The sequence below is a fragment of the Dermacentor silvarum genome, chromosome 6 (genome assembly GCF_013339745.2).
Source record: "Dermacentor silvarum isolate Dsil-2018 chromosome 6, BIME_Dsil_1.4, whole genome shotgun sequence".
Lineage (NCBI taxonomy): Eukaryota > Metazoa > Arthropoda > Arachnida > Ixodida > Ixodidae > Dermacentor > Dermacentor silvarum.
The window spans coordinates 31,982,336-32,006,959 of record NC_051159.1 but is presented as its reverse complement, the minus strand read 5'-3'; the positions used below and the strand labels follow the sequence as shown (position 1 = coordinate 32,006,959).

Here is a 24,624-nt window from a genome sequence, read left to right as displayed (position 1 = left end):
AATTGTAGTCGCCATTAGTGTTGGTAGGGCTGGCTGAACACGAAACAAAAGTAAACAAAAATGCTTGATCCGTATTACAGAGGAATTGGGGATGACACGAAAAGCAAACTGGTATTCTGAGAAGCAGTGGCAGCTTTGTTGAACGCTCACCAATACAAGCCCGACAATCCGCCTTCTTTATTGCGCTGTGGCGTCACCTAGCGGGTTCCGTGAGAAACGAAATGTACGGGCTCGGGGCGCCGCGGGACGCAGACGCACACTGCATGAAGTATGGCATGAAGCGAGCTCAAATGGCTTTGTGCATTTTTCAGTGGTTCTAATTTTCGTATTGTGTGAGTGGCCACTTCACCGAGTCCGGCAACGACTCTGGCGCGACTTGCAACCACAAGTCTTTTCTTTCTTTCTTTCTGTGGGTTTATTAAAGGCAAATTCGGTACAAAATTGCCTTGGGAGACACGGCTAAAGGCTGAGGAAATGCCTGACTTGGCCGTGCCACCCTGGCAGCAAAGCAGCGACATGATGCAGTGGGAAAAAGAGAAAAAAACACACACAATAAATGCATGTTTATGCTGTACAGGTCAAAACAGAAAAGCGAGTTGATTGTACATACAAGTAATCGGTGTCCGCATGAGAGAAATCGCAGTACTAAACAAAATTGTGAAAGGCACTATTAGCACTATTGCACAGCTATAAGGAACAACATGTCAAAGTGTTAAGGTACGTCAAGTGTTTTAGACATCGTGAGAACGTTCGTATTCTTCAGCTAGTAGTTCTCTTGTTATTCTTTTAAATGCTTTAGATGAAGTTCCACACTCCAGTAAATGTAGTATGGTTGGGTATTGATTAAGCATGTCTGGTATTTGATAAGTTAATCGTTGGTCTCCGTAGTTGGTGCGTGATCGAGGTTTGTATATTAAGCTCTGGCGTAGGTCGTACGGGGTTTGCTTAACATGATATGTATCCAATAAAAGTGATGAATTTAACCGATACTGACGTAGTATCTCCAAACATAGCTTGTGTCTGTATAACTGCTTGATAGGCAATATTTTATAGGTTTTGAAATATGGTCGTGTGCTTTCGCAAAGTGAAATGTTTGAAATTGCACGTATTGCACGCTTTTGAAGAATTAGGAGGGAATTAAGGTTTGTGTCAGTCGTTGTTAGCCACACCAAGGAACAGTATGTTAGGCGGGAATGAACTAGAGCGTAGTAAATTTGAAGCTTAACATTCGATGGTACGTAATACCTTAGTCTATTTAAAATGCCGATTATCCTGGAAAGATCTTTTTTTATCATGTCAATTTGGGGGGACCAACAGAGATGTTCGTGGAAATGCACTCCTAAGAATTTTATTGTTGTTGATTGCTGAATCTCGCTACCTTGGAAGTAGATTGGTCTGTATGGAATGTTTGTTACTCCTTTAGGTTTGAAAAGCAGGTACTTTGTTTTAGCTATGCTTAACTGGAGTTTGTTTGCATTTAACCATATATTTAACTTGTTCATCCACACGTTAGCTTCTTTATACAGTTCACATACGTTTGGACCTGAGAAAAATACGTTTGTGTCATCAGAATACAATATCATTTTCTTATATCCCTCAATATTTACTATATCATTAATGAACAGCAAGAACAGGACAGGTCCAAGGATGGATCCTTGGGGGACACCATATTTAATGAATTCAACTTGAGACTGTATATTATTTACTGTAGTGTATTGCCTTCTGAATGCTAGATAACTTTGTATCAGTTGCAACGAGGTACCACGAATACCATAATAGGGAATTTTCCGCAAAAGCCGGTCGTGCTGTATGCTGTCAAATGCCTTTCTGAAATCCAGAAATATCCCAAGTGTATATATTTTATTTTCAATGTTGTCAAGAATGTATTCTTTGATGCTAAGTAAAGCGGTCTCTGTAGACTTGTTTTTGCAGAATCCATACTGCTCTTTTGCGATAATACTGTTTCTCGTTAAAAAACCTGTAATCCTCTTATTTATAATGTGTTCAGCAATTTTTGCAAATACAGAAAGGACAGATATCGGTCTGTAGTTGTTGAGTTCGTCAAACGACCCACCTTTAAAAATCGCAGACACTCTAGCAAGTTTCATTTGATCGGGGAACACGCCTGAAGTTAGTATTAAATTATAAATGTGCGTCAGCGGTACAGCGACAATGTGACTTATAGCTTTTAATGGCTTCGGCTTGACGTCATCAGGGCCGCATGCACAGTTATCCTTTAATGACAAAATTAACTGTTCCACTTCGTTCTGGTCAGTAGGATACAGGAAAACACTGGACGGACAGTCTGTGGCTATATAGTTATCACAAGGTGTTTGTATGTTGTCATTTGTAAACCCTCCTACAGTTAGAAAGTGTTTATTGAAAGTATCGGCGATTTCTGCATCCCTCATGCCCGGCCTTTGGAACTTGACTCTTCTTGTGCCTGCCTTTTTGTTAATTAGCTCGTTAATTGTGTCCCACAAGAGGCGTGGGTCTGCTGAATGAGCAGCAAATTTGCTAATATAGTATTCTGACTTAGCTATTTTCAGGTCTTTATTCAGTTTATTACGAAATTTTTTGTAATTACGTAAATCATTTCCATCTCTGGAGGACAAAAATACTTGAAAAAGGCCATTTCTGAGTTTAATTCTGCTGTAAAGTTCAGCTGTTATCCACGGCTTCCGGCACTTTCTGTGTTTTTTGAGGGGCTTAGGAGGGAAACACTTTTCATAGATGGATGTAAAGTAGTCTAAGAATAGGTTGTAGGACTTATTGGGATCGGTTTCTTCGGTAATAGTGCTCCAATTAACACCAGTGACAAGGTTCTTGAAGATGTCTATATTATGCTCTGAGTAATTCCTAAATATTACTTCATCGTTATTTTGGATTACACAGTTGCCTGGTAGGAAGCAATATATTGGGAAATGGTCACTAATGTCGGACATAATGGTGCCTGCTTTTACGTCATCAGGATCGAAGCTTGTGATACATAGATCTAAAGTTGTTTCAGATGTAGCGGTTATTCTTGTTGGTGTGTTTATTACATTTGTACAGCCGTATGTTTCGATTAATTCATTTAGGCGTACATAGCAGGGGTTATCTAGTGACACATTGATATTGAAATCGCCAACTAAGACAGTTTGCAAGCGAGATTCAAGAGATCTTTCAAGCAGTTTCTCAGTGAAATTCAGAAAACTTTCTATTGATCCAGAAGGAGGGCGATAAATAACAGAAAATAACATATCGAAACACTCTATCGTTATACACTCATAGCTATCACCTACGATCTTAAATTCTGGGATTAATCTATATGGCAGGTTTGTGCGGATATACATACAGACGCCACCACCACGTTTTCCTAATCGGCATGCACAGACGCAGTCATAATCGTCAAGCATGATACTATCATCATCTGATGAGAACCACGTTTCACTAAAGCAAACTAAGTCAAACAGATAATTAAATTCAGATAATAAAATATTAATTTCATCAAATTTGTTCCGTATGCTTCTCGCATTTAAATGAAAAACAGAAAGTCTAGAGCCATTTCTTAAAGCAGGGATATGGCGTAGAAATTCGGTAGTGGAGTACGACATCAAGGTCAAGGTCACCAATGATGCACATGCATGGTGCCACCCGCCTTCATGTCAAACGTGACAGGTCTTCGCTTCCTCGAATGACCATCGCCCTTTCTCCGCTTGCTCGCCTCACTAACACTTTACCGTTTGTATGCCATACGAATGCAAAACCTGATTTCGTCGCCCATTCCTTGGCCATTGAGAGCAGCTCGCGTGCCTGTCGAGTCATGTTCTCGCATATGTATGTACTGCTGCTTTCGCTTCTGAGCAGTCGCCTCTTTGAGAGCCACTTGTCTCTTAATTCCTGATTTGCAAATCGCACAATAACACCGCGTGCCCTGCCTGGTTTAGCGGGTAGCCTATGGATGTTTTCAAGCTCATTTCGGGACACAGGAGGGAGCGAGATTTGTTTCGCAATTTCGTTCACTTTCGTCATGAGATCCTCATTTTCAGTTTCCGGAATCCCGTGGATTTCTAGATTCAAACGCCGGCTGCGGTATTCTAGCTTGTCTAAATCCTGCGCCATCAAAGCTAAATCTTTGTTTACCTTGGTTTCCTCTAACTTATCGACTCTTTTCGTCAAATCTTTCATAGCTGCTTCTTGGGCGTCGTTCAATATGATGAGTCGTTCAAGTCGTTCAATATGATGACGGGATTTCGTGCAGTCACGCTGACAAAACCAGTCACGCTGCGATGTGCCTGTGAGCGAATACATCGCACCGTAACGCGATTGCCACAGCGGGTACGCTTGTACTCCTATTATTCATATATAGTCGTACTCAATATAAATCCATACATGCTTCGGAAGTTGAAATGCACGGACAAGAGTACTCGCCAGCTGCCCACGTCAAGTTCAAGCTGGGGTCGATTCCACTCAGCGGAGGTTAGCCATATCGTAGCGGCCGAGTTCATGCATTTGCCACTGTTAGACCTGCATTGAACTTACGCCAATAGGATGATAAAGACTGCTTTTATATAGCTCAGTTTTGACCATAGTGGCCATAGCTCTTTGAAGGGGCGATACTGCGCGCAAAGTATTTATGCAACACAATAACGGCGCATTTACTTACATCAGCATCGTGTACGGCCACCGCTCGCTGTTTACTTCAAGTACAGTAGAAACCATGCACCGCTGATCCGAAATAATGACTAAACATCACATATATAAACACTTCTCATGCGCATATCTGAAGCGTTGTACCACACTGAGACGATAAGGTATGAGCGTCCCGGGAACATCGAAAACAGCGACTACGACAACCAAATTTGCCGATACCATCTAAACAGCATTAATTTCAGTTTCTTCACGGGAAATTGTCAAAAAATGCGCTTTTTGCGAGCATGCAGACGATTGCGCGTCTTACATCTTAGTTGCAGTACTCAAATGCGCAAGGAAATGAAAGGGATTAAACAAAAGGGGGGGGGGGGGTTAGGTCGGCCTCAGGGGGGGGGGGGTTACAACCCCCCAACACCCCCCCCCCCCCCTTTCCCTCGTCGGTGCGCCACTGGCGAGCACGCTTATCGAGCCGCATCTCTGGGCTTAAAGTGAGCACGCGGTGAAAAGCGAGCGACACTGGCTGGGCGGAAGCACCCTTTCCAAGTGCTCCTTCCGGCCCCACCCTTTCGAAAGCAACACCGCCTTCCCCCTCTATGTCGTCGTACCCTTCTCCAACCGTCCCCCTTCAAGCTTCTAGCACATCACAAAAGGTTAAAGTAGCTCTATCAGGCAGGAATGCCTGGAAAGTTGCGTGATGATCATTCACGTACGTACCGGGGAAATTTTTTCGCTGGACCTCGGCAGAGAAAAGTCAAGTTTTAAAACGGAAATAAAATCACAATTGCCGCGTTCATCTTAAGTGAATATGTGTTGGAGATGGAGTGTGCATGATGAGTAGCGCGGCTGGTAAAAAAGAATAGCTGCACATCAATAAATAGTGTAGGTCTCTTGATGCATGCCACCATTGTAAAATGAAATGGCACGCAAACAGAAGACACGCGCCACAAACGCTGGACGCCTGCACGGCAGCTTTCAAGGGCAGAGAATTTAGCCAGCCTCACGGAAGCATTTACATATAGCAGAAAGGAAGAACGGTGCTTCTTCCGATGTACAAAAAATTGCAATTAGTGCATGTAGACTGGATATTGTGTTGCTGTACTAGTGACTCATGTTACCTGCGCAAAATCAAAAGGGATACAACAATAACACCCATACACCACAAACGTATTTTAAGTTATAACACAAAGTTCGCATAGCAGTATTACAATGCGGGGTTTTTATATTTGATGGGTGTCGCTAATGTATTATGTCAAGGTGAAAAATTAGGTTTTGCGCACCCAGGCAGAAAGGAATGTACAAGTAACTATCAGTTGTATCTGAACCATAGAGGTCGTTTTCACGTACGTACAACTGCCCCAGTCATTGCCAGAGAGCTGCATAGGTAGTTTTCAGCACGCGCGAGATGCGGCATTAGAAATAAGAAGGATTCCATAGGCACACAGCTGTGATTGAGGCAAGATAGTGATTCTATATAACAAAATAAACCTGCCTAAAAAAATCCGCAGTTTCAACCGAAAGGCGAAGCATTGATTGCAATAACAAATTAGACAGCTGTACGAAGCAAGGATAGTAGTTTTATCGGCCGTATAAAGTTGTAAGTGTTCGCTTACTAACTAAATTTACAAGCATGGTTTCACGCGCGCACACATATATATCCCCTGATGACCGTGCACACTCGCTGTCAAAACGCTGGAGTGAGAAAGCGCGCCTGCAGCAAGAGAACGCAGCACACACGAAGCTATCACCACTCGGCGCACTGTGTCCCCATCGCATTACGCCTTCAGGTTGGGGCCCGCGTGGCCGTGCCATACGCAGCCACCGCCGAAGTATAATGCCCGAAAGCGCGTTTTCTCCTCGCTTTCCTCCCTTGCGCGCGCGAGATTGAGCCACAATCACCGGCTAACCCTGTCAAGCTTTCAGTCTCACTAATAGCATAGGGTGCACGGCGACTATGTTATCGCCCTTGGCCTTTATACGCCGGCGGCTGGAATGCGCCTGGAGTATTCATATAATTGCTATCAAAATAATGAACGATTACTCATGTATGCTCAACCCTGCGGGCCGTGCGGTCTTCGACGGTGAACAGATGTGCCTCCTGGTGGTTTCTCTCCTTTTTTAACAGCGGAGCTGTTCTTAGTCGAGTATGCGCCGTCGATGACGGCGCCGTCAGGCAGGAGCAGAGCCGTAGAGATCATGTGATCCACTTGCCAGGAGTAGAGGAGCGCGCGCTGGGGAGGAGGAGGAGAGGCATCGGCTATCATAACAGGCGTTTGCGCCACGCGCTCTTCGCATAATGGCGCCCCTCGGCGCGAGCGGCAATACGCAGAAATATAAGCGATAATCGCAGAAACAGAAGGACCACAGCTCCACGGTTTCGACAGATTTCACTTCGTGGAACTATCCGCATTTCTTTCTTTGCATTCTGCTTGTTTTGTCCTCCCCGGCTTTTATTCTTTTTTTGTTGCTGTTGATGATTAGCTTTCTGTCACGCCTTTCTGCGCAGTCGTTCTTTCCAGAGTCGCTTTACTTTTGTGCCCCACCCGCTTGTACCCTTCCATCTTTGGACGTGATCGCCAAGTGGCGCCCGAGCCACGCCACCCTCTGCACAAGGACGAGGCCTTCGTAGCCTCTTCCTACACGCTTGCCGCACCCTGTTCACGGAAGAACTGCTTTTGCCTTTCAATTAAGCCCACCCAGCCGCTTGTGCGGCATTTGAAAATGACCAAAGTGATTCCTGCACTGCCGATTCCTTAAAACTAACTTTTGTTAATGTTCACCTTTCTTTGATTCCGCGTAAATAAATTAGCAGCGTAATTCCAGCAATCTATGTGGCGGACCTTGCTTTCGAAAAACTTCGCGCATTATCTGAATGTCTTCATGCACACATGAGCGCACCAACAACGCGAATACAATGCGGTCGTGATTCTTCTGGTGCTAATTAGTCAATGCCATGCGTACCATGAATTTCGTGCACTATAACAGCAGCGTCAGTGACCAAAGGGGAGCATAGAAAATATTTAGGCATGTGGTGCTGATAAGTACATAATTCGCATTGATGGAATGTTTTAAAAAGCGTTCCACGGAAACTTTAAGGCATTATCACAAAATAAATGTTCGTTGTACAATGTATTTGGCAGATGAAAATATAAACTTGTATTTTCGTGTAAAATATTCTCTCAAAGTGTCCCAACATCAGAAAAAAAAACGTTATCCCCCTCTGTTGCATTGATACCAGCTGAGGTTGTTAGTGGTGTCGTAGTGCTGCTTGTTCCTAGAGAAAGTTATACTGCCAAGTTGTAGTGTTGCGTTGGTACTAGCTGAAGGTTGTTTGCCGTGTCGTACTGTTGTACCGTTACTACATAATTTATGTTGCGTGGTAACGTTGTGTACTTACTACAAAGGGTTATGTTATCGTGTAGTAAGTTTGTGCAATTACTACACAAGTTAGTGTTGCAACAACAATTGTGTAGTGGAAACGCAACCTTGTGTCGTTACTGCCAAAATTTTTGTGGTTACAATAGAAATAGCTCTCGCGTTTTTCAGCTGGTGTCATTATTGAGAGCCAGAACGACAACAAATTACCTGCAACTTTACGGGCCGGCATATGTGGGAAAGGTTCACTGCAGTATATTTTATTTAAACTGTATTGATACTGTATTCATACTGTATTATGTTGTATTAAGCGTAGCCTGCAGTAGCTGTGCAGTCTATTGAAGGCGACGAATTTGCACGAGTGCGCGGCCTGTGATGCAAGTCCGTTCCAATTTCTCTAATCTTTCGCTCGGGACACGGATTCTCTTGGGCCAATATGACAAAAGTCTCGAAGAAATCGTTGCAGCTGCTTAAAAGGAGTAATAATATGTGATTACGGCATTATCCTTGCGTAAAAACAGTGCTAACACGGGACAAAAGGTTCAGAGCAAAGGGCACAGCGCCGCTGTTATCCTGCCTTTGCGCTATACATTTCGCCTGCGTTGCGCAAATACATTTATACCAATGCAATTTGTTAGTACTGCACAATAGAAAATAAGACTGATTGAATTATATCACTAGATAGCACGTTGTCAGCTGCGCATACCAGAATCATGAGGTTGACAATAGTGACCTCGACATGTAATGAGAACTGGAGTCAAAACATGGCAGACGGCTAGCGCGAGCGGCTTCACTGTGCTGGACACGATTGTGCCGTTACCATCGCATCACCTGTTTCGCTTCAGCATCGAAGACCCTCAGGGCCTGCACACAATAGGAGAAATGATGACGGGCTTCAAAGGAAAGGTTGCTCTGATCACAGGTAAGACCACGCTACACGCAACATAGATCACATCACCTAATTTCCTAAAGACCTCTGAGGGTTTATGACATTAGTGGAGGGTTACAATATTGTTATATGATGGCGGTCAGTCACAAATGTGTTCAGTTCAGTTTCAGGAAACTCGGTGGACAGGTGATTGCAGCAATTTAATGGGAAAGGCCGTTCCATTTTGATGATGCGTGCGAACAAAAAGAGGAGGAGAATACAAGAGCATGAGCTCGCAAACGACATGGCATGATCTTTTAATTTAATGGCCGGTACGATAAGATATATGTGTGCCGAGGTGAGATGTAATGTGTGCGGTCAAGACAACTGTAAACGAAATACCTCCCTGTGTCAAGACGATGGAAATGAGAGATCCTCGGTACACCAGGTTATATTATTTATTTATTTTATTTGTAAACATATACACAGGAAAGGGAAAGCAAGGAGCAAGGCTGCCAACTGCCACCAGAAGGGGCACAACACTTGCCTACTCTTGAGAAAGGAGGAGACAAACATAGATGATAAGTGGTTCTTGAGGGAAAGGGAAAGGTTGGCGCTATCTTCTGCAGCCCTTGAGGGAGCACGGCTCAGCGCCAACGGGGAGGGGTAAGTGGGAGCGAAAGAAGGGATAGAGTGGAGTCGCCGTGGCTGAGCGAAGCAAAACCGGCAGGCATAGGCGGCACGTATCAGGCCGAGATGGAAGGCCTTGGTGTGCTGCAGAGTCTACAGGGGTGTTGTGCCAGGCCGGTCAGGCCCGGGGTGGGGTGGGAGGCCGTGAGGCCTTCCCGCTTGTAGAAATGTCCTTAGAGGCGTGCGGAGAGCCCTGACGAGTCAAGGAACTCCACGACGCCTCGAAGTGCAGAAAGGTGGTGTCGGCCGGGGAAGAGGAGATCTTCCTCCTTGCCAGAGGGGAGGCCCAGGCGGCGGAACTCCTGCAGGAGTGGGCCCCGCTGCTGGAGGTACGCCGGGCAGGCCAGCAGGAGATGTTCGATCGTCTCCGGCTCCCCGCAGGAGCTGCAGGCCGGGGACGTCGCTCGTCCCAGTCGGTAGTTGCGTGCTGCCGTCCAGCTGCAGCCGATGCGGAGCCGGAGAAGGAGCGAGGTCTCCCTGCGAGCCAGGCCTCGCTGGGGGAGTGGTCGTGGGGGGCATTCCAGTGCCACCCGTTTGTCTGGGTGGTGGGTCACATAGAAATGAAAGATATGAAGGAAGGGGGAAAGAGGTAAGAAAGAGCGAGATGACAAATCTCAAAGAAAAAAGTTGTCGCAGTTTCACCTGAAAGGCGAAGCATCAATTGCGATAGCAAATTTGTAGAGAGCTATACGGAGTAATGATAGTAGCTTTATCAGCTGTATAAACTTGGACATGCAGCAGCACCGGCAACACGCAGAACTGTTGTCGACGCCGTCGGCGTTTTGCCCGCGTTCGCTCAAAATGCGTGCAGCGTTGGTGACTGTTGCCGGAGCCTCTGATATAAATAGGCACTTGGTGCCGCAGGTAAACGTCGCCTCCCTTCCCTCCCCCTCCCCCCCACGGCCTTTCGTGCGTCGGAAGAAGGCACTTTTGCTCTACATATATGGTGATTGTAGAGGAGGAAAGAGACGCCTACTTCTGCAGCCCTTAAGGGAGCACGGCGCAGAACGCGCGTTTGTTCTCCGCCGTGCGTTCATTCCCCGTAAAAGCGCGCGCCCCTCGCGCTCTTTCACTGGCACATACAGCGTTCGGCCGTCTGATACGTGCCGCCTATGCCTGCCGGTTTTGCTTCGCCCAGCCATGGCGACTTCACTCTATCCCTTCTTTCGCTCCCACTTACCCCTCCCCGTTGGCGCTGAGCCGTGCTCCCTCAAGGGCTGCAGAAGATAGCGCCAACCTTTCCCTTTCCCTCAAGAACCACTTATATATATATCGCAGCGACGGTTTCACCTCCACTGACGTCATACGGAACCTCACGGCAACGGCGACGGCGACGGCAGAAATCTGCTTTGGAGTGTCCATGTAATTGCTATCGCAATAAAATGTACAACGTACAGTAGGGCCCGTCCCTGCAGGTCACGCTACTAAAGAATGTAAAATAAAAGAAATAGTTGCTGGGTTACACCAGATTCAGGTAATAATGATGACGAACAACACGCTACACATTTAGATTTGCACGTGGAAACCAGATCAGTTGACCGTAAGGTATTGTTGCACTCATGAATTCCTTATCTTTTGAAGGACCGAGAGCAGTCCGAATACTCTGAAGTACATAAAGCGCTCGTGAATGAGAATTCGTACAGGCTCTGGGAAAGTTTTGCGGTTGACAGTTAACAAGAACTTTATTGAAAAGATTGGGAGGAACCGAAGACGGTCCAATCATGTTGATGGCTCCGCCTATGACGGAACCGGAAGGTGGTGGCCCTCGCCGACATCGCGATCCCTTTGGACGGCCTGTCGTTGATGCGTAAAATCCGCGCTTTGCAGTAGCGGCCCACTTGGACTTGTCCTGAAGGTCTGAGCCCGCGTTCATGTTTTGCAGTACTGCAATTTTTAAAGACGATAGTCTTTCTTGGGGAACTTAAACGCTGAAAATTTGGTCTGTCTGTCTTTCTGTCTGTCTGTCTGTTTGTCTGTCTGTCACCCGCTTCAGCCACCCGGCCAAAGTTGGACCACTTGCTTACCGCCCACACTATTTAAACTGGTACGGCTGTTCATACTTTTGAACGTTATCGATCACAAAGTAAATATTACGCATATCTGAGGCGCAACATCACTAGGTAAGTATTAGGAGGTGCGTTCCTTTAATAGAAAATACATAGATACGTAACTCTAAAGACCCTAGTTTCTTAAGCTGAGCTGAAAATGCCATGCTATGCGCGCCGACGAACGACGTTCCCCGACTGCGCGCCGACGAGCGCCCTCTGCCATGGAGGAAGGAAACCCTCTGCACAAGCTCATGTTTCCCGATGTATTGCCAGATGGCGTTCACGTCTCACGCAGCGCCTCCTCAATTTTATGAATGCCAGCCAGATGCGGCCGATTCAACATAAAGGAAGCGCTTTCTGAGGCAGGGCAAAACATAAATGGCCGCTTGATGAAATAATGCGGTAAAATGAAATCTGTTCAAACAAACCTTCATGCCAGGACGGAAATGGTACGAGAACAGCATCATGGGTGGCCGCGGATCAGACCAGCACTCATGTAGTACGGCCGGCAGAAGACTATCGTCTTTCGACGACATTTGCAGCGAAGCACGCAGATACGCGGCAAAAATTTTTTTTAACACGAAAGTGTTTTATGCCGGGGTCCACCAAGACTTCACTGACGTATTTCCGTCACGGAAATACGTCATTTTCAGAGCTAATTGCGGAGGCGACGCTCCGCTGCGCTGAGTACGGTGAACGCCACCTAGAACGCCACCTAGCAAGAGCGCGGGTACACGGAGGAGTGTATGTACACGTATTTCCGTCACGGAAATACGTCATAGAACATAATACAAAGAAAGAAACCAGAAGAAAAAGTTCCACAAACATGCAAATTTGGAAATCGAACCCACGACCTCTCGGTCCGCGACGATAGATCGCCGAGCGTTTAACCCATTGCGCCACAAACGCATTTGCAGAGAGCTACACAGACGCGCCTTATATATCTAACACTCCTCCGTGTACCCGCGCTCTTGCTAGGTGGCGTTCTAGGTGGCGTTCACCGTACTCAGCGCAGCGGAGCGTCGCCTCCGCAATTAGCTCTGAAAATGTTTCTGAAGTTGATCGCGGAGGCTGCAATTACGACGCGCTGTACGCGCTGATTTGACTCGGTGACGATTCAGTTACGTGCTTTGTCTTGCGCGTTGTATTAGTGTGTCAGTTACGTGCTTCGTCTTTCGCGTTGTGCTAGCGTGTGCAGCGTAGTGCAGCTTCCATATGCACGACGGTTGCTCATGGTCATCGACGTTGGTAGTCGTGATGGAGGAGACGTGCCACCAGGCGTCAGCGTGGGTGCATCAACGCCTAAGGGCGCTTTAGCCACAAAACACCAATAGACATTATATATCAATGTGCAATAAACATTACACTACTTCTGTGAAGACACGTTTCACTTTCGTGTTCTATACCGATTCCTATATAAGAGGGATCAACCACATTTTTTTCGAATCTTTCCTGAAGCATGGTGATAACCATGCTTCAAAGTATTAGTCTTTCGATGAGCTATTAGCCGTTGCGGTTCGGGAAAGAAGAAAAAATTCTGGGGTTTTACGTCGCGTCAAGCTCTGGAAAATAGACAAAGCAGAAGATTGGGCTATTTGCTAAGACCGTAGGATCTGTGAAGCATCGCAAAAAAAAGGAAAAGAAAGAAAACGCACAAAGAAAGGGAATGTACTGACACATGAGCGATCAGCCAGGAGCGTAACAAAAAAATGTGGTTGATCCCTCTTATATAGGAATCGGTATAGAACACGAAAGTGAAACGTGTCTTCACAGAAGTAGTGTAATGTTTATTGCACATTGATATATAATGTCTATTGGTGTTTTGTGGCTAAAGCGCCCTTAGGCGTTGATGCACCCACGCTGACGCCTGGTGGCACGTCTCCTCCATCACGACTACCAACGTCGATGACCATGAGCAACCGTCGTGCATATGGAAGCTGCACTACGCTGCACACGCTAGCACAACGCGAAAGACGAAGCACGTAACTGACACACTAATACAACGCGCAAGACAAAGCACGTAACTGAATCGTCACCGAGTCAAATCAGCGCGTACAGCGCGTCGTAATTGCAGCCTCCGCGATCAACTTCAGAAACATTTTCAGAGCTAATTGCGGAGGCGACGCTCCGCTGCGCTGAGTACGGTGAACGCCACCTAGAACGCCACCTAGCAAGAGCGCGGGTACACGGAGGAGTGTTAGATATATAAGGCGCGTCTGTGTAGCTCTCTGCAAATGCGTTTGTGGCGCAATGGGTTAAACGCTCGGCGATCTATCGTCGCGGACCGAGAGGTCGTGGTTTCGATTTCCAAATTTTGCATGTTTGTGGAACTTTTTCTTCTGGTTTCTTTCTTTGTATTATGTTCTATGACGTATTTCCGTGACGGAAATACGTGTACATACACTCCTCCGTGTACCCGCGCTCTTGCTAGGTGGCGTTCTAGGTGGCGTTCACCGTACTCAGCGCAGCGGAGCGTCGCCTCCGCAATTAGCTCTGAAAATGACGTATTTCCGTGACGGAAATACGTCAGTGAAGTCTTGGTGGACCCCGGCATAAAACACTTTCGTGTTAAAATAACGACAAGCACATGAGTCCAACACGTAAAGTACAAAATAAATAGGAACACTAAGTGTCCAATCGTATTCACCGTGCTGGTTGGTCTTGGAGTCAGACGATCTCGGCGTAACTTGGGAGCAAATCTCGAAGAAGGAGCTTCTTCCGGAAATGCAGACGCTCGATGAACTCGTTGACTAGCTTGCCGGGGAATCCCCTTCTTCCGCAGACGCTCGGTCTTCACGTTACATAACTTCACCGGTGCGGACTCAACTCCTGAATTCTTCACTGGACTCCCGGATTCCTAACTGACAATGCTCGCACGGCGTTTATATAGCCGTCGACGGTCCTTCTCGAACATTCGATCGGAGTTGTGATTCCGTAGCACGGCCAAAGCTTGGGAAGCTTCTACTCTTTTCTCGTACCTTCGACCGCTGCTTTCGGAACATTCTCGAGGGGGGGTGATGATGACTCATGCTGTTCACGCACGCTCACGCTGTTGTTATCTCTCTCGGCTCGCCGGGTGAGAAGGAGTCTCGGCGCGCGCGTGTGCTTTCTCTCTCTCTCCGGTTAACGTCGCTTCGTCGAACCTCGTTCCAGACGTTTCGGCGCCGTTGTTAGCGTGGTTGCTTGAGGCGTATGCGCTCTCCCCCTCTGTTGAAGTTGCCGCGGGACCGGCGTGTTGTTGAAGTTGCCGCGGGACCGGCGCCGAGTGTCGCGTGCGCGACACTCGGCGCGCGCTTTGATTACGCGCTCTTTTGTGACACCGGCACACTCGACTGCACCGCCTGGAGCCATCCCTCCGACTATGCATTACATCTGGACTTTCCCGAATCGAAACTGCTCTCTCCGACTGTGGCTTGGAGCATGTTTTACGAATGTTTTTGCTTGCCGCATCGGAATGGCTGACAGTGCTGCCTGCGGTAGTTGCGGCAGCGAGGAAACAATCGAACATATCCTGTATCATTGTACCCACTACAGCTACCAGAGACCGTCGCTGGTGACGGCGTTGGCGCGCCTCGACGACTGACTGCTTTCTGAGCCGACGATCTTAGAGCGCCGACCAATGTGGTCTTCACACCAGATGACGATGAGGGCGCTACTGAAGTTCCCCCGGTCAAGCGACCTGCTTGAACGACTGTGACACCCCTGAGTTCCTTTGTGTGTTTGTGTGTTTCTTTATCATCATCATCATCAGCCTATATTTATGTCCACTGCAGGATGAAGGCCTCTCCCTGTGATCTACAATTACCCCTGTCTTGCGCTAGCTGATTCCAACGTGCGCCTGCAAGTTTCCTAACTGTTTTTTATACTCACTCTCTTTCAATGTGTGTGCATTTTTCTTTATCTTTCTGTCTCGTCTTACCCCTTCCCCAGTGCAAGGTAGCAAACTGGATATCTGCCTTCCGGCTAACCTCCCTGCCTTTCGCATCTCATTTATCTCTCTCTCTCTATCTTTTTTTTTTTTTTTTGCTTCTGAAAAATTTCGATACGTTCCAGTCCCAGTCATATTCGTCCCAGTCATATTCGTTTTACTGAATTGCTCCCGTTCCACTTCTTCTACAAATTAGAAACATGTACAGGCGATAACTGCCTCTACCGCTATCGCTACACCATTCTTCAGTTAACGCATCCCTCTGACAAAACACTCAAACTGTGGCGTAGCGCTGGATGATGAGCAGTTGCATATTGTAATAGCACTACCTAACAGACGTGCTCGCAATGTCACGACAAACTTTGCGACAGCTGTTTCATTGCACAAGGAACCCTGCCCGCTTTAACTGACAACTGCGCAGGAATTCCCAGCTGTGCATATTGCAGCCACGTGCCAACATAAAAGCAGTACCTTTGCAGAATGCCCGACATATTAGGCTGTTCAAATTACTCTGTCATGCGAAGAAATAGTGACACAATTGAACCATTATCTATGGACCAACCTAGGGAACTACGCACACGTGGCAAGAGCTCAAGCCGGCGCTAAGCTCAGCGGACAAAAATTATTGGGTTTTCCGTGCCAAAACCACGATCTGATTATGAGGCACGCCGTAGTGGGGGACTCCGGAAATTTGGACCATCTGGGGTTCTTTAACGTGCACCTAAATCTAAGTAGAGTAGAACTTGAATCTAAGTAGAACTAGAAATGTAAGTACACGGGTGTTTTCGCATTTCGCCCCCATCGAAATGCGGCCGCCGTGGCTCAGCGGACATTTGCCCTTTCTCGGATGTGCAGCTGTTCATAAAGCACATGAAGCGGATGAGCTATAATGTTTTTGCAGCATGCACGTATGGAATATGTAATTGTTAACCGGCCATCTCCTGCTGTCTCCTAAAAAAAAAAAAACACCGCATATCCATGGGGGGGTGAATGATGATGAGTGGGCGAAGCTCCGGAGGGAATCATCGGTAAACCACGAATCTCCGTGTAATTCGCCCAGTCTCGCCGCACTAAATCGAACGATTGATTTCCACCAATGACACGCGCCATATGTGACGTCTTTCCTATTTTATAACAGCGCCCATCATTATAAATGCACCATCTCCCGCTTAAGGGGACGCTAGCACAAACGCGTCAGAAACGTGCAGTACTCTCTAGTAAGGGGGAGAGGCCACAGCGTCTTACGCAGCCGTTTACACATGCCGGAACGTGCACCGTGTTTGCCGACGCCATCAGCGTTTATGAATACGGGGGTAAGGCGGAGAGGCCACAGCCTCTTACACCAGCTTCTTACAGAGCGGCCGACACCACCTTTCTGCACTTCGAGGCGTCGGGGAGTTCCTTGACTCGTCAGGGCTCTCCGCACGCCTCTAAGGACATTTCTACAAGCGGGAAGGCCTCACGGCCTCCCACCCCACCCCGGGCCTGACCGGCCTGGCACAACACCCCTGCAGACTCTGCAGCACACCAAGGCCTTCCATCTCGGCCTGATACGTGCCACCTATGCCTGCCGGTTTTGCTTCGCCCAGCCATGGCGACTCCACTCTATCTCTTCTTTCGCTCCCACTTACCCCTCCCCGTTGGCGCTGAGCCGTGCTCCCTCAAGGGCTGCAGAAGATAGCGCCAACCTTTCCCTTTCCCTCAAGAACCACTTATCATCATCATCAGCAGCTTCTTACAGGGGCCGTAACGCGCTAGCACAAACGCGTTAGAAACGCACAGTCTTTCGTTAATGTTGGGTATTTATTGTCATCGTGGTGCGTGTGTCCATGTGCGCTTCGTGGCGTAGTGTCATCATGCAAGAAAGAGACCTAGACCTGCTTGCGGTCCAGGAGACTAAGGTTAGCAGAGAGGAAGCGACCGACAGATTGGTAGCACAATTTTCTTTACGGTACAATGTATGCGTGAGCCATGCGGTGGGAACATCAGCTGGATGTATCTTGTTTGTTAAAAATTCTATTGGCATTGTTGTGAAAACGGTTACAAGCTCTTTGCAAGGACGTTTTGTTTTATGTGACCTTACTTACGGGGAGGCAAAATTTAGATTTATTTGTGTCTACGCACCTACAAAGTCGCATGAAAGATGTTTGTTCTTTCGCGAACTGAGTACGTATTTTGATTGTGAAAGGTGTGTGATTGTATTGGGTGACTTTAACTGTGTCCTTAATGAAGAAGACCGTTCAACCACTGCTAGTATAAATGATGAAAGTGCGGCTTTTCTTAAAGAATGCGTGAGCAAATTTTCTTTAAGTGATGTGGCACAGTTCGCAAGGGGTGGAAGTCGCCAACACTTCACACACTTTCAAGGTACCAGTCATGCACGACTAGATCGTGCGTACGTATGTTCAGAGATTGCGCCTCTGTGTCAGAATTACGATGTTGATGCATTCTCTTTTAGTGATCATTGTATAGTGGGGTTTGAGATAGGCCAAAAGCAAAACAGAAAACTTGAATGGGAAAGGTGGAAATTGAACACTAAGCTAATCAGCGATGAAGTGTTCTTAGATAAAACAAAGAAAGAAATTGAGCAGTTTTTTAGTGACACACTACGCAGTGCCGCAGAAAAGTGGGAGTTGTTTAAACAAAGGGTAAAATTGAACGCAATAGCAAGAGGTGGACACATGAAGTATCTAGTTCAAAAACAAGAACAGAACCTGCGGCAAGAGCTGGAAGACTTGGTGCGAATCGAAACAGCTCATCCGGGTGTTATGACACAAGAACTGCCAGTCGTTAGAAGAAAACTGGAAAGCTTAGAAGAAGATAAATACAGAGGTGCAATTATACGTTCACGAGCTGAAAGATATCTCACGGGGGAAGTACCAACAAAGCGAGCTTTGTCAGATGAAAAGGCGTAGGCTCGAGGAAATGAAATATTAGAAATAGAATATGATGGTAAGATATCGAGAGAACAGAAAGTTATCATGACAGCATTTGAAAGTTACTATCGAGACTTGTTTGCTTGTCGTGAGCCAAAAGTTCCGGGCTACGAGGATGAGTTTCTGGCAGAGATGCCGACACTAGATGAAGAGGAAACAATCCTTTTAGAAAAGGATATTAGTATGCTTGAAATTGAGAGGGCTATTGAGGAATTAAGCTCGGGCAAATCTCCTGGTCCGGATGGGATTACCGCAGCGTTTTACAAGGCGTTTAAAACGGATATGGCAACAGCATTGCACGAAGTATTTTCAGAGGCGCTTGAGCGAGGGACTTTACCGCCATCGTTCAATCGTACGCACACAGTACTAATCCCATAAGGCAAAGATAGTAATATATTACGGAAGGTAACAGGATACAGGCCAATTACGTTGACAAATGTTGATTACAAGGTTTTAATGAAAGTTCTTGCAGCAAGGCTGCAGGGAGTTATACAGAAGTTAGTTGGGCCGCACCAGACATGCGGCATTAGGGGTAGGAAAATATTTACAAACGTTCATGTAGCTAGAAGCATTTTAGAATATTGTGATAGCGCTCTCCTCAAAGTAGCGATGCTTCAAATAGATCTAGCTAAGGCTTTTGACATGGTACCACATAGTATTCTCTTCTTGTTAATGAATTACGTTGGACTCGGTTCCATCATATGTAAAGGCATCAAAATGGCATATCAAAGTTCATGTACCAATTTAATTGTAAATGGTGAACTTTCACACCGCATACAAGTACTCTCTTCCGTTCGACAGGGTTGTCCGTTAAGTCCTTTACTTTTTGCTTTATTCTTAGAACCGCTCTGTAGAAAAATACTTAATAGTACAGGAATCAGGGTGTTTAAGATACAATCGTATGAAGTCCGTGTTTTAGCTTATGCCGATGACGTTGCCCTGTTTGCTGTAGATAGGGAGAGTGTTAGTTCATTATTAAGAATTACTGACAAGTTTTGCGAGAGAAGCGGCAGTCAAATTAATAAGCAAAAGAGTATTGGTCTGTGGCATGGCCAGTGGAATGCCACGCCATGGAGGAGGGGCGACGTTTAGCTGCGGCACCAAGGGCCTATTTATATCAGAGGCTCTGGCAACAGTCACCAACGCCGCACGCATTTTGTGCGAACGCGGGTAAAACGCCGACGGCGTCGACAACAGTTCTGCGCGTTGCTGGTGCTGCTGCATGTCCAAATTTATACAGCTGATAAAACTACTATCCTTACTCCGTATAGCTCTCTACAAATTTGCTATCGCAATTGATGCTTCGCCTTTCAGGTGAAACTGCGACAACTTTTTTATGAACGCGTCACCATTTTCTAGGTTACTTTTATTATCGTCGCTTGTGCCACTCAATGGCGCATGGCCACTGACACGACCGCAGCTTAAATGACTGGCTCTCCAAGTATGGCGCGCTTTGCACATGACCAAAAGCAAATGAACAAGAACGCTAAGCATCATTTCCCGTGGGCTAAGTGGCTAGGTGGTTCGGCTGCAAAGGACGAGGTCGTTGGTTCAGCTTTGGCCCATAGAGGCCGGGGCTTTTCGTGCATCTTAACTAATATGGTCAAAGTCAATCCGTAGCCATGCATTGAGTGCATCTCATTGCCACTGTGTTGATTAGCACGATAAACTTCATAAACCGATCACTCAATTCAGAGCGACAGTTTGGTCACTTCTCGAAGTGGCTCCCATGTAGCTTAAAGTGATCCGTCAGCGCATTCTGTGGTTCAAAGAAAGGTTTGGTGAAAAAAAAAGGACCTGGTAGCCGACTTGGGGAAAAATCACAGAGTAATCTTGCCATCAGTGCCGCACAAGCATTGAGGGGTGAGAAGAAAGGAAGCTAAAGGGAAGCAGGTCAAGCTTATTTACTACATAAGTTGTAATTTTAATATACCGAACCAGCTATGTTTCTTATTCCTACACCGTTGGAACCAGGGAGAAATAAAAGCTCTGTTTACTTCCAGCTTATTGTCACGTGAAAGGGATGAGTATTGGAGGGCAGCAAAACAACCAACTCGCAATGACACTCTATTGGACAAACTAATTTGTGCCCCTGAAATAAAGATAAATTCGGCAGAGGCGATAGTATAAGGGCGGTCGGAAATCTTCACTGGTATGAGAAATGCTATCATCTAGCGTTTCTTCTGCAGATTTTTCTTTCTTCCCTTTTCCTTGTTTTCTGTTGCGCTTCTTTTCAATGATAAGCATTATTTGCCACATCACTGGCACTCCACGCTAGTTAGGTTCTGGTCTCGACTTTGGAGCTTTAAAAATTTGCGCAACTGGTGGTTGGATCGATGCAGGGTCGCCCATATCAAAAGCGCCCTGCATTACACATCAGGCAGCATGCGATTGTTTTCTAAGTAAATTGAAAACAATTGCCAGAATGTTATAATATAAATGGCTTCTTATGATATACTATAGACATAAGTAATGACGTTGACTCCGCCCATCTCTTCTTCAGACGAATTTTCTCACGCCTATAATTTTAGATTAATGCGAAAGTGTTATATGCCCAATTGCGCGAAAAGCTGTCGTTGTCGGCGTGACAGAAATATGGTACCAAAAATGGCCGATGGCGCAAAAAGTAAAAAAAAAACAAGTCAGAATATGCTCAGATTCCCGTCAAATTTCTCAAGGAGGTTCCTGTAAACAAAGTAAATTAATGGCTTTGGAAAGAAAATTTGGTAGATTTCGGTCTTGGTGGGGATCGAACGCGGGCCTCCGGGGTAGGAACCGGAAGGTTCCCAATACCTAATGTATTGGTAGAGGCAGAAACTGCGAACAAAAAACAGCAGTGCAGGACACGCACTGCGTTCCTCAGACAAGTTCATATACAAAACGCTACATGAACACACTAAGTTCTGAACTGCTATTAGGGGGCCATTACAAAAAAAAAAAACAAGCAAAATTGTGGCAGAACTCATCTCAGGATGACTGTCGATCGCGATGAGTTAGCGTTCGATCCATATAGCGAAAGGATGTACTGCCACCATCGAAACGAGTTATATATGAGGCGTGCACTGCAGCGGGACTCTTTCTCGCGTCCCTAAGAACACTCGGCACCATATAGCGCCGCTGCCGCACAGCCTGCGCGTGGCCTTCGCAATGCATGGCGCGCCGGTGCGTGCGAACGCTGACAAACGCGTCAAGGCCGTTTCACATGCTGCGACTGGAGCGAAAAAAATCTGTGCGATCGCACGGGTCGCAATGCGATTTTTTGAGGGCTCTTTCACATGACTGTGATTTCAACAATGCGACTGGTGCGACGCCCAGAGTTGCTGGCTGCCAGGTTTTGTCGCACACGCAGCATAATTCCTTTAATGTAATGAAAAAGACGTGCGCGTAATAATATAATTTACCTCTCTTTATTAGGGCGAAATAATACGTGCGTTTTGTAATTTAAAAACGCTTCAAAGTTTAATTTGTTTTGGAGTGCGCAACAGCGGTTTGTGAAATTCAATACGAGGAGAAATGGCGGACGTAAACAACTGTTCGCAGGTGGTCGTTCAACGCTGTGTGCTGTCTCGTGTGGGTTTTATGCCCGTGTCGTTCTTCCTGCGCTTAAACAAATTACAAGAGGACCTATCAACAAGCCCCTATAGCTGTTGTCATCGCATATGCAGTATTCGGAATTCGGCTGCAGTGAAGTCGTTATGTCGACGCAGAGACCTTCGCGCGACCCCTGCTTAACGTCAGCTTCTGAAAAAAAGGATGTGTGTGTATTGCTCGTGAATGCGCAAAAGCGGTTCCTGCTCCTAGCAATATTCTTGCACCAAACTTAGCAGCAAGCACCAACCCAAAAGCGCACGTCTGCCCCTGAAGTAAGCCGCAAATGATCTGTGTGTAATCAGGGAACGTGCAATGGAATTTGTGTTGTGAACGTTAATCATAGCGCCAGCCTGGTTCGTCCATCTCGGCGCGTGTGCTGTAATTATTCATACAAGTGCTCTCTGAATATTTTGAAAGGCGTAAAAGCCAACACCACACTTTTTCGGAGCTGCTGTCACTTGTGTACGTAGTATCATATCATTCTGAGAGACATGGGCGTCGTCTATTTTCTCGTCCTGTTTCTTGCGCTGTAAGTGTGCTGTGAATCTATATTAAGAAGCTTAAGTTAATATGCTGCAGTACGTAGCGCAGCCGCGTAGCCCCACGGCTAACATTAAAATACCTTGTTAGGAGTACGTTTCTTTGTTTAATAACAAAATCGAACGCTAAAATTTTGTATTCATAGTGGCAAGTTTAAAGTAAGAAGCTATCGAAACCATCCGCTAATAGCATACATGTTCTTCTAACTTATGGAGCACATTATTGGGGCAATAAACGACTTGCATTGGTGTTCGCTGTGAGCTCGGGTCTCGGCCCTTTCTTCTGTCTGCATGTGGCAGACTTCTTTTGTCTACATCTGACTTCTTCTGTCTACATGTAACAAATTGGCGACGAGGGAGCACCGAACTAGAGGATCAACCATGCCTACCTTCGGTAGCATCGAAGCGTTCGAGGGGGAAGGCGAAGCCTGGCCGGCTTACGTGGAGCGCGTCCAAGATTTCTTCGAAGCCAACGACGTCGTGCCAGCAAAGAAAAGGACAATATTTTTGAGCTGTTGTGGGCCTTGTACCTATTCACTACTTCGCAACCTTCTCAAGCCGGAAACGCCCCAAGATAAAACTATCTACGAGATATTGACCGTACTTGGCAGGCACTGCGCCCCCACCCCATCCGTCGTAGTGCAACGTTTTCGCTTCAATTCGAGAGTGCGTTCCGAAGGAGAAGCAGTCAGCGACTTTGTTGCGGCTCTCAAGTGTTTGTCTGAACACTGAAATTATGGAACTGAACTCAACAACATGCTGAGAGACCGAATAGTATGTGGCATAAACAACGCAGCGGTTCAGACGCGGCTCGAGCGTTCCGACCTCAGATTCGAGGACGCAGTGAAAACAGCCCTGGCGATGGAAGCCGCTAAAAAGGATGCCGGTGAACTGTGTCAGGCAACTGCAAGTAGTTTACCGGGTTTGCCTACTCACCGGGTATCGTCCGCGGCCAAGAGCATGGCGTGTTACCGCTGTGGCGACAGAAGTCATTTAGTGTCGCAATGCCGATACAGCAAGTCGCAGTGTCACTACTGCAAGAAATTGGGGCACTTGGAAGTCGTCTGCAACTCGCGAAAGGCCGACTCATTCGCAAAGGAAAACACGTGTGTTGTGAGGACTGGCCCGCCACGAACAAAACGTACCGCGCAAGTAAACGCTGTTCACGACGCCGCCATGCTTTATGTTCCTCGTGATGCAGACGTTGTTGACATGTGGCACCTAAGCGGTTAGCCGACTGTGAAGCCCGTCCTTGTCACCGTGGGACTGTTCGGGAAGCCATTTACGATGGAGTTGGACGCTGGTGCAAGCGTCTCCGTAATGCCAGCAAACAAGTTTCAACATGTCTTTCCAGAAGTGAGTCTAGAACCTTCAAACGTAATTTTGCGCGAGTTTAGTGGGAAGCTTGAGCAAGTCAAGGGCAAGGCAAACGTTTGCGTTGGATACAAGGGGCATGAACGGGTCCTTCCGTTGTACCTCACGAGTGGCACTGCTCCAACATTGCTCGGGCGCAACTGGTTTCAAGCTTTGGGCATTGGCGTCGAAGGAATCAAACAAATTAACCAAGTTAGCGATGTCAGCGAGCTGATTGCTCGTTTTCCTGAGGTGTTTGCAGAAGGCATTGGCACGTTCAAGGGATTCTCCGCCAAAATTCTTGTGCCTCCAGATGCAATGCCGAAATTCTGCAAACCACGGCCACTTCCGTTCGCTTTGGTTGACCTCGTAACGCAGGAGATCCTGAGGTTGCAGCGTGAGAACATTCTTGTTTCCGTGAAGACAGCCAAATGGGCAGCGCCGATTGTGCCTGTTCAGAAAAAGAACTGCACATTAAGAATTTGCTGAGATTTCAAGCAAACAGTTAATGCTGTGTCACTCTTGGAAACCTACCCAGTTCCCGTGCTGAAGAGCTGTGGGCAGCCATGTCGGGAGGTCAGAAGTTTACAAAACTTGACCTGCGAGACGCCTACCAGCAGACACCTCTGGATGCAGAAAGCCGTGAATATGTGACCGTCAACAC

The 24,624-nt window shown here is 46.8% G+C and overlaps 1 protein-coding gene across 1 annotated transcript in view; it reads left to right on the top strand.

Annotated features, from left to right (window-relative positions):
- Positions 1 to 8,786: 8,786 nt before the first annotated feature.
- LOC119455385 (uncharacterized oxidoreductase MexAM1_META1p0182-like) overlaps positions 8,787 to 24,624 on the top strand; it is a 91,455-nt gene continuing 75,617 nt past the window's right edge. The window contains exon 1 of the mRNA XM_037716785.2: positions 8,787 to 8,929. Coding sequence (XP_037572713.1) covers positions 8,890 to 8,929 — 40 coding nt within the window. The 5' untranslated portion in view covers positions 8,787 to 8,889. The remainder of the gene's footprint in view (positions 8,930 to 24,624) is intronic.